Source organism: Rhipicephalus microplus, chromosome 4 (genome assembly GCF_043290135.1).
Source record: "Rhipicephalus microplus isolate Deutch F79 chromosome 4, USDA_Rmic, whole genome shotgun sequence".
NCBI lineage: Eukaryota > Metazoa > Arthropoda > Arachnida > Ixodida > Ixodidae > Rhipicephalus > Rhipicephalus microplus.
In genome coordinates, this window is record NC_134703.1 from 155857317 (window position 1) to 155868258 (window position 10942).

General features: G+C 50.4%; 1 protein-coding gene across 1 annotated transcript; it reads right to left on the minus strand.

Annotated features, from left to right (window-relative positions):
- Positions 1-214: 214 nt before the first annotated feature.
- Vps8 (vacuolar protein sorting 8) lies at positions 215-4854 on the minus strand. The gene has a single exon (XM_037423530.2). It carries the CDS (start codon positions 4343-4345, stop codon positions 419-421), a length of 3927 nt encoding a protein of 1308 aa, XP_037279427.2. The 5' UTR covers positions 4346-4854; the 3' UTR covers positions 215-418.
- Positions 4855-10942: the final 6088 nt, after the last annotated feature.

Consider the following 10942-nt stretch of genomic DNA (forward strand, 5'->3'; position numbering starts at 1 on the left):
TTATGTTACAGGCTTATGATTGCCACCTAAACTATCCTTTCCATGTTTATCATCATTTCTTCTAATCATCTCTAAACCGCACAAGACCGAAAAGCAATAAATGCATGGTTGGTCCGTTTCCACATTATTGCGTATTCATGGCATTCATCTTGTTGGTTAAATAGTGCAAATTTTGTTCCACACTGGAGAACCATTCCAGCACTGGAGAACCATCTTGGTTTTACTGCTTCGATTTCTATTTATTTATGTTAGACACTAACCCTTAAAATAAAATTATTATGTTTCCACTTAATGCGCTCTGGGTGCAGTTCATTTGGTTAAACCAAATAGACGGTGTCCAGTTATTAGGCAGTTCATTCAAAGTGTTTTCCTGCATTGCGCAAGAGCTGTGTATGTGAGTCGACAGCGTGGAGCTAATTCAGATGTCCAGCTTGATGTCTGGAGAACGCGCAGGTGCAAGGTGGAGTTGGAGATTGTCTTTCAGCAGCACTGACAGTAATGTGTCTGGGAGGCTTCGCGATGTGCTCGATGCCACCTGAGTGGGGCACTCCAAGGGTTGTCCCAGTGGCTGTGTTCTGCAGCGCTGGCAGTACACTTCACTAGCTCGTTCTCCAGGTCCAAGAGCTGCCAGACAGGACTTGTGGTAGCAATGGCTGCAACGAAACATGACGACACCACCTGGCTCGAAGAAGCCTCGATTACAGGCAACACAGGCAGCTGTGTGCGACACATACGCCCTGTTGGCGGCTGCCTTGAGCTGGCGTAGGTGCATGTGCACATCACTGCTCAGCAACCGATTAGTGGTACGTAGAAGTGCCTTCTCGTAATTGTGTGTATCCAGCATCTTCATGACAAAGTGGCGCACTTCACCGAACTTGCCCGTGTTGTAAGCTGGATCCTGCATGAGCTTATGCAGGATGTTTGGTAAAGCCACAAAGCCCATCATGCTCCCCAAAAGCTGGTGGGTCAGCGACAGGAAGTCTTTGTCAGCACCCAAAGCCGATCGTAGCTGACGCTGGGGTGCCATGACCCTCTCGAGGACCGGAAACCAGAGGGCCTCACGTTCGGCTGCACTCAGGAAGGGGCAGCTGCGCTGGCACAGCTGCACTACAGCCCGAAGTCGCACACGTGCCTCCTGCAGCAGTTGTTCTCGCATGGAGCCCTGCTGGGCGCATGCCTGTAACTTTTCATCCAGCACCTGCAGTAGTATGTGCAAAGCCCCGTGAACATCACCAGTCTTCTCCAACAGGTAAGCTGTGGCATCCAAGACGTTGTGCCTGCGGCAGATCTCCAGCGTTTCCTCTATGCGATAGCCTTCTGCAGAGACCAGAAAGGGGGCCACCGCATCTGGCTCAAATTGGCACATGAGCTCAGTGTACTGCTCCTGAACTGCAGCAGTCATGCTATCTGTGTCTTTGGCACTCTGAGTCAGGCTGGAGGCTTCCCTGCTATTCCAGACACCCTTCAAAAACTGATAGAGCACTTTCGGCTGACCCTCCAGATGGCGCATGATGTCATCCACGCGGTGGGCAAGGTGCTGCAGCATCAGCTGTGAAGTGGCCCTGCTGTCCACTTTCATGAGGGCCTCGAGGCTGTTAACGAGCTGGTCTTCAAGAAGTGCCTTCTCCTTCTCACTCACATTGGGGCTGGCAAAGATGCGCACGGCATAGTCGAAACTCTGTAGCTCGCGGGAAGGGTCATTTAAGTAGCACAGAAAAACCTTGTGGTATAAGCGTTGCTTCTCGTATAAGTACTCGCACACCCGATAAAAACGGGCCTGCTCAGCGAGATCAAGAAGGTGTGCTTGGTCGACTGAAGCCAAGCCACCTGCTTGCAGCAGTTCAAGCAGAGCCTGCTGGCGTTCCTCTTGCTGCGTCTCATCCCCAGGGTGCGTCAAATGCTCTAGTACTTGCTCGAAGAGGAGCCTGTCAACAAAGAGGTTGTTATCCGGTTGTGCCAACTGCCTGGCCAGGAATGTGAACAGGGCTCCCACTTGCGTCGGCAGAAATCCTTCACCCTGGACCATAATCTGAAGCAAGATATCAACCAGGCGCTGCTTTTGTGCCAACCCTGCCTCGGTGGCAAACTCCGGTTCCTCAAAAGCCAAGGCCAGTACATTCAGGAACTCTCTGGTGCTGAAGTGAAGCAATGTCCTCAGATATGGAAATGTCCCATTATCAGTGCCTGATCCTCGCAGAGAAGTGATGTATTGAAACACATCCTTCTTAACTACAGCCACCTGATCTGCAGCAAGTTCCCCATGTGGGTAGCCTCGCCCTGCCAAGCAGCAACTTATGTAAACCAACATTTTGTTGCCCAAAAGCACCTGGTTGTCTGTCAGCTGCTTGCCAGACTCTAGGGCTTGCCACAATACAGCCATCAGTTCCTTAATGGGTGTGGTGAAATCATTCAAGGCTTGATTGTGCACATAGATGATGCCATCGTACAAGCTGTGCTTCCAACACAGTGTCATCACCTGGTGGAGGTCCAGGCACGCCACATCCAGGCACACAAGGCAACGTTCCAAGAGCTCGAACTGGTCCATGCTGGCCAATTGGCTCACCAAGTCCTTGGCCAAGGCAGGGCTGGGGCTACGCAGCTCACCATCCAGCAGATGCACTGGAAGGCTGTCTAGGAACTTGCCTTTCACCTCAGTTGGCAGCATAGTATACAGCTTATCCAATATATCGGGCACATGCTCCTTGATCAGCAAAGCAAGCTGGACACACAGGGGCACCACAGGTTGAATTCGGTCAGGCGGGCCAGCCGCAAGGGCCTCAAGCAGCTGCTGGGCATAAGTGGCCACCTGGTGCTGGCGGCGAACTTTCTTGCCCACCAGACCACACACTGCCTTTGCCTCATCTCGGTAAAGACTGCACGTCAGGCGGAGGGCCTCCGTATATTGCTGCTGTTGATACAAGAGTTCCAGCCTTTCCAGCCATGTGCGGAGGCTGAGCACATGAACAGATGTCAGGCCCAGAAGCAGAACTTGGGTCCCACAACCTGCCATAGAGTGGTAGCAAGCTCGCTCGGCTGCAGCCACCATAGCCTTGCTCACGTTGCCACCAGTAGCGTGCCCTTTGAAATGGCTCGTACCATAAACCATCTGCACATCTGACATGTCCAGCACCTCAAGTTCTTCTTGCGACCTAACATCAAGCACATGAAGATTCTCCGACGTATCTAATGCCACAAATGTTCGCGAGTTCAGCCAAGTGAAGTTCTGTACTGTGTATTGCACTTGTATTTTCTGTAAAGGCACAAAAACCATTTTGTCGAAGCTTGGAATGTTGGCCTGGAAAAAGTATATGGTGCCCTGGCGACCAAAGGCTAGCACAGGGTCGACGATTCGCGTTGAAGCAGACACCTGGATGACCACAAACTGCCAGCTCAGCAGCGGCAATGTGTTTGGGTCTGCTCTGAGAGAATGGGTGAAACGAACACGCAGCACCGGGCGCACAGTCACCACAATAACCTTGGTGACAGTCGCCAACGCCAGCAAGGACACCTCCTGGGCAGGGTGCCGCGACACCTCGGGGCTCACGTGCAGCGGCTCTATGGCACAGACCTCGCCCCGACTTCCGGAAAAAATGCACACCGAGTCGCACGTCCGGCTGTTGAGCACCTTTCTAAAGTTAAGTTCATATACAGAGCCACCGCTGTCGCTGCAGATGGCAAGCGTTGGATCGTCTGTAAACTTGACATGCAGAATGGCCATCTGAGGTGGATGGATGTCTGTGATTGTTCGTAGCAGCTTTCCATTCGACAGGTCCCACATTGTCAGCTGACCTTTGGCATATCCGCAAAGTAGCCGGCTGCAGTCGCCATTGAAGCCCATCGCGGACACGGAACCGTACTGCTCGCCCAGCTGTATGCTTCCCAGGCACCACTTCAAAGCTTGTTCGGGATCAAACACCAGCACCAAGCCGTGGAAGGTTCCCACAGCGATTAGTGAGGACACGGCCATGGCGGTGGGTTTTCCAGAGTCAACGCGCTCCATGGCTGACCGTAGCTGGGAAGACACTCCTCGCAGGATGACATGTCGCAAGATGCTGCTCGGACGAGCACCAACTCGATCAGTCGGTAGATTCCTCGAGTCGGCACTGGCAAGTGAGACCGAATCGCAGTTTCCGTGGAAGAGTGCTTGGTTTGGCACTTCTTCGTCACTCAGCGAGCCTCCATCCACTTCGTTCAATATGCTTTCCAGCGTTGGGGGGTTTTCCACGGGTGGCAACTCAAATTCCTTGTCGTCCAACTCCTCTATATCAAACGCAAGCGCGGCGTCCTCTGTAGCGATGGAATCACTTCGCAGTCGGTCGTCGACGACGTCACTGGAGTCGTCCATGTCGTTGCCGCCACAAAGAACCCTTACACAATCGCACAGGGAAGGAGGCAGGCCCCGTAGCTGGAGCACAGCAACAGCCACAACACAACCACTGGTTAGGTCAACGTCCACCACTGAACGAAATCGACCACACTCGTCGCCTAGTTTGATCTCCCGAGTGACTGGCTGAATGGAGGAGGCCAAATTCGGTCGTTTTCAATAACAAAGAGCTTATCACTGCAGCGGGAGCAGCTTTACAGACGGGCCGAATGCATGCCGGATGGGAAAACGCCCCACACACCTCCTTCGCCAACTGTACACACCGGCACGCCGCCGCCTGGACATCTTTGGGATGACGACGGCCACGCAGGAGCCAGAGTGTAGGCGATACAAACTCTGACACTAAGCCCGAGTAGAAACTAGCTCAATTTACACATGTGCAAATATTAGCCACGCGAGGATAGTTGACTGTACACAGAGTGCGACAGCTGTTTTCACCGCCATTTTTTCCTCCATGCCACTGTCTGGCTTGAATTGGCTTATCTTGGCGGAACAGAATATTTCACGAGACACGGGAAAACGAAACGTGATTTCAGGAACAAACGAAACCATGAAAAGAAAAAGGCGAACGAACAGCAAAACTGCACGTCCGGTGTCACAGGGCACTTTTAATAGCGATCAGCACTGACCCGGATTAAGCCTGATCTGGATTAGTTGCTGCTCACAGAGGCACGCGCTGCTACACGGCTACTTTTAATCGCGATCAGGCTTAATCGAGATCAAGACCGTTGATCAAAAATAAAAGTGACGTGTAATTATGAGGATATCACACAGCAATATAGTAAGTGCATGGGAAACTCAATCGAATGATGTATTTATGAAAGTACCTTTGTACAGGCCCGTAAAGTTAGATGTTCGTGCATTTCTTGCACGAATATTTAGCGTTGCTGGTAAAGGTATGTCTATAGAAATATATCGTACCTGATTTGATTTTTGTTGGAGTACGTGCAGTACGTACGCCCCATTTAGTTCAACAGTGATCAGATTGTACGAGCAGCAATCGTGAGATTTTTTGTGGTACTCATTAGTAATTACGATAGCGCAGCCAAACATTCACGGCGCCTGGCACGAGAAGCAAACGGAATAATGAGCGCCTGTTAGCGTTAACTTGTTTGAACGATGACCGACAACCCGAGCAGAACCGCACCAATCTTAAAACATATCACAAAGCAGGCGCTTCTAAACAAGCTTAATAGAACGTAAAAAGTAAATGAGTTTCATCAACAACTTGCAAATTATGTTCCACGTACGCATTCTACAAGATTTTGGGAACGCTAACGCCACCTGATACGCTGACCCAAGGTCGAACCACGACCTCGTTCGAACCGGATCGAGTGTACTAGAACAAGACACTCTAGCTTAAACCGTGAGTGGCCATAAAAATTATTGCGATCAACAAAACTGAGCCGAATCTCCCAGATCGCGATTAAAAGCACCCGTGTGACAATGGTATAGTGCTAAATGGGCTGGCACTGTTTCCTTTCCACAGTACGAAAACCCATGCACCGCGCCTTAATTTGTGCATCCACTCGCAAGTAGTGCTTACTCTCGTAGCGTAGAAGAGGGTGACGTAAGGGTCAGTCAGTCAAAGAACTTTATTTGGTCCTGAGAAGAAGAGAATGGCCCCGTCAAGGGGTACCGTCTACGGGCCGCACCCACGATGGCACCGGTAGGTTCAGGCTCGATCCGGTGACTATAGGCTTCGTGGGCCCTCTGGACAGCCCTAATTAGCTATTGGTCCTTTGCGGGACTGATGAAGAGCCGGAGCTAGTCTTCCTCCGTCGAAGGAGACCCTGAGCCCTCGCGCAAGTCGTGACACTGCCACAGCACGTGTTGAAGTGTGCACCTAGCCAGGATGACCGCACCGTGGACAGCACCTGGTCTATCATGAATTGTGAGCACATGAACGGATATGAATATGTGTTCGTCTATAACATTCACAGGGTCATTGTCTGCGGTCTGTTTAAGCGTGGGTGTGGAAGCGGAAACTTCCGACGCCCCTGTTGATAGTGCTTATACAGACCTCGTTAAAAGTGAGATCGGCCTCCACGTTTTAAAGCCTAATTTATGTCAACAGCTCCCCCGTAGTGCCGTAGCTGCCGAAACAAAGTGATTGGAAGCTGCGTAGACCGCATCAACGGGGGCGACGTTACATCTCCTCAATTGTAGCCGCTGTGCGAAGAATGGCTCTGGCCCTCGCTTAGCGTCTGATGTAATTGTACTGGAGCTGCATGTTTCTCAACTGGTACCTGGGATACAGAATACATTTCCCTGACCTTGATGGGCAGCACGCATTCCCTCTGTCTGTTGATGGTGGAACGTATACCAATATGCGCTAATTTTTCTGCCAGCTTTCGTAGAAGCCATTCTTGCATCTTGTGCAACCTGTTGAGCCTCTACTATTTTTTCAAAAATGTTGTGGACGCCCAGCGCCAATAGATTGTCTGTACTCTGAAGCACTCTGTGGGAGAACCAGTACTTTTTTTATGCTCTTGCGAGTTATTGACTCTAATCTGACTTTGTCCCTTCTGCTACACTTGTGGGCCAGGGGTTCATGTGGATCAGTGGGAAGGCGTGAAAGAGTCTCCGAAGGTTCTCCTCGGATAACCCCCCTCATTTGTTGGCCGCCCTTCTCAATAATTTTGTCATGGAATCGGCTTTGGCTGCGATGCGTTCTTAAGGGCGTTACTGACACCCTCCTCCAGGAACATACGAGGATTCTATCTCTCTTTACGATCGGGATAATGGAGCCATTCGCTGTGGTTATTGAGATATTGGGAAAACTTCCTTTCTTTGCATGCAAAAGTAGCCCGAAATTGGTGCACCAATAGTGGGCCGGTTAAGGAGCAGTTCGACAAGCATAGTCCTGCCTTGTGAAGAAAACCTTACACAGCCCTAATCACTGTTTGCAATCGCTCCTTGATCTGCCCATCACTACCTTTCTCGCACTAGACGGTGATGTCGTCGGTGTAGAAGGCGTGACCGGGACCTTCAATCTCGACCAGACTGCGGCATAGTGCTCTCAGACATAAGTTAAATGAAAATGGGGATAGCCCTGCCCCTTGTGGGGTGCCTCTGGGTCCAAGACTAAATGTCTTCGAGCTGAAGTGAACGGTAGATTTTCGATTATTAAGAAATGAGCTTATGTACTTAAGAATATGTTCTCCTAGACCCGGATGCTTCTTTAGTAGAATAAAGTATGTGAGGGCGTTTGACCTTGTCGAAGGCCTTTTCCAGGTGAAGCATCGGAAGAGCTTTGGTACGTGTCTCTGGAGACCCTGTCAATGATCTTGTCAACATTACATCCTGCATGGACATCTTGTCAACATTACATTTTGCGTGGACATGGACGGCCTGAATCAAATTAGATTAAACGGAAGGAGATTTCCTTCCTCGGAAATGTTAGAGGCCCGCTTGAGGATGACGTGTTCAGTGACCTTCCCCACACGTGATGGAGTAGCCTGACGCCACCACCGCCGTCGTAGTAGCATATAGTGGCAGTAGTAGTAGCATAGGTGTTTTGTGGTATAGTAGTAGTAGTGGTGGTGGTAGTGGTGGTGGTCGTCGTATCATGAACGGAGAAAGGAGAGGAAAAAAAATCAAACGAATTCATGATCAGTGGTATACCCGGGGCAAGCGTGGCATGCCAGCGCGTCTTGCGGAAAAAAGGGTGCAGAGATCTCTATCAGGGGCGTCAAATTCCCACTTCACTCCCCTTGCCCGTTGATTGAGTGCGAAAAAAACCGGAGCTTCGCAGCGGATGGAAAGATAGCGACGACTTATCTAACTACGGCCTGCATTGGGTCCTCATCTTTCCGGGCGTAAAAATGGGAAGTAAACAGCTCTTGTAATGCAGCACCAGTGGTCCTCGACTGCCGTTATTGCCAAGAACCTGGATGGTCATAACCTTGCACATTAAAGAATGCCATAAACACAATCGGCTATCCGTAGACCACACCAGTAGCGTAAATGTGGTAGCACACCATGCCAGTGCCCCTCACCCCCCCCCCCCCCCCGAAAATAATTTCTGAGTAGTGGTCAGGCACGCAAGGAGATCGTAGCATAGCGTTGTAGAGTATAGTATAGCAAGTGGGAGGGAAAGACAAGCGAACATGTGGAATGGGAAGAACGAGTACAGAGAGAGAGAAATAGAAAGAAACAGAGAAAAGGGTAGAAGGCGTAAGCATGGTCGTGTACAAATTATAATAAAGTAGTACAATCTCGTCATTAATACAATATGTCTTCTCATCTAATCATTGCTTTCACTGTACGTGTTCTCGTAACTGCTTATATGTGTCTGTTTTTTCCCAATAAAATTTCAGTTGATAGTGAGCGTTGTGTCCAGGTGTCTTCCGTTTGTACTTCAATTTTTCGCGCAACTCAGTGAAGTGACAATATAGTATAGTATATAACCGCAAGTGATAGAAAAGGGAAAATTGAAAAGGTAAAAACTTAGACAAGCCATGGGAACAGCTAAGTGCATGCCAACCAGCTCTGCCTTGACCCATGTAGCCTTGCGTGACTTACTGGACGCTCTGTTGACTTTTTTTTTTACTTACACAGTCCAATGATAACAAAGTGACCTCTAAACCATGCATGCATCCGATACGTTATTTAGCAGTTCAAGCGGACACGCATGCCAAGTTTGGAATGCCACCACGATCAACAATGCCAAACGCGGAAGTGATTCACGCCCTCTGTGCACCGAGAAAAAAAGAAGACATTTCCGTGCTCCTATGCCGGCCTTTCCTGTATCCCTAGCGTACGCTGTGGTGTCAGCAGGGTGCAATCTGCCACCAGAAGCAGACGCCGTCAACTTGTCGGAGAAGAACATGTTTCAAATGCGAATGCATTTCTTAGTTGGGGTATGCCAGGCGTCAGGCGTTGTCCGCGCGGCGGCCGGTGTTATCTCTCAGCTCTCACCCCCTCTCTCATAGCAACAGCTGCGGGCGCGTGCGCCTATCCTCGCCCCGGAGGAGGAGGTGCCTTCGCCGGTCACGAACATAGTGGGATTCACTCGCACGATTTCAAGCTGGACGGTTGTGCCCTCGCGATCTCCGACGCCAGCGTAGCTCCCGCCGACTGGTTCGCCCTCCGCGGTCTCCTGACGCCGTGCAGCTCTCGCATTGTGGCGCCCCGCCCTTGGACTGCTTTGACCGGATCCCCACTTTCCTATCTCCTTCTTTTTTCCGTCGCTTGCCTGTCTACTTCTCCGTCTATTTTCCTTCTATTCTTTTTATCCCTGCTTCCCCCCACCCCTACAAGGCACTGCGCCGTGTCGCCTGAAGGCAGACAGAAATTAGGTGCCTTTTTCCTCTTCATTCTAACCACTACCACCACCACCACCGCCCCTAGCAACCCGAGCATGTGGTGCGAGAGAGTGTAGGATATGGTAGGTGCATGTGCTTCGCCGCTCCTTCTCTCACCGTTCACTCTCTCTCTCCTCCCTGCGCCCCACTCACCTGTCCACTCGCGCCTCACTCGCGACCGTTCGCTGGCTGGGTGCCTTTCAAGAAAATCAGGAAATGTGAGCTCGAGGCGCCTCGGTGAAACGCCAACGCCGAGCCAAGAACGCTGGCGCCCCACTCTCCCGTCCGCTCACTCTCGACCGTTCGCTGGCTGAGCGCCTCTCGAGGCGATGGCAGAAGTCGGTGAAGGTTAATGCCTCACGGCAACGGTGCCCTCTCTTGGCGCGAGAAATGCTTTCACATTTCCTCGCGATTCCCTCATAGGAGGTGGGGGCAATTTTTTTAAAGCTAGCTGATTGGGTCAGATTGGCGCGATGCCTGCTCAACCTCATCGATATCGATCGGCAAAGATGAGAGGCCAGCCGACGAACGGAGCGTAGCAAAGGGAAGAGTTAAACTAGAGGATCGTGTTTCGATTTTCAAACACGTTATTACGGCAACATTAAGAAAAATTCTCACGATTTCGTGAAAAATTCTCGAGAATTTTTTCTCAATAGTGCCGTAATAATAAATTGCCGAGAAAAGAGCACATAGTCACTATCGCGGCTGCGTGCTCTTTTCAGACTCGTGCACCACCACACCTAAATTCTATGGGAAGTAGTGCGTACCTCTTTAAACAAGAAGAAACTTGGTAAAATTATTTTATCATTTTTTACCTGGGCCATTGTTGGCCATTCGCTAATGCTGCCGTTTGAAAAAAGAGCTTTTGCCGAGAGGATTCGAGAGTCATATCACTACCGATCTCCAGGTGACCAAAATTCATAGGCCCAAGCATTCTAAAATGTTGAATGTAGAAAAAAAATGCTTGAGACCAGTCACGTCTGCGTAGCTTTCCCGAACAAAACGCACGCTCTAACGTTATATAGTCAGGTGGAAAAAGAAAGCGAATACTATTTAGCACAGCTGTAAGTTTTTTTAACGTGGGACGAGGCTGCAGTCACGTGTGAGTGGGCCGAGAAAGGTCCCCGGTGACGTCACACAGTGGCGTAGCCAAAGGGGGGCTGTGTTGGGGTTCAACCCCTTGCCCCTGAAATTTGTCAGTTTTGCTTGCAGTATAATATAGATGCATACATACAAACGCACGCACGTA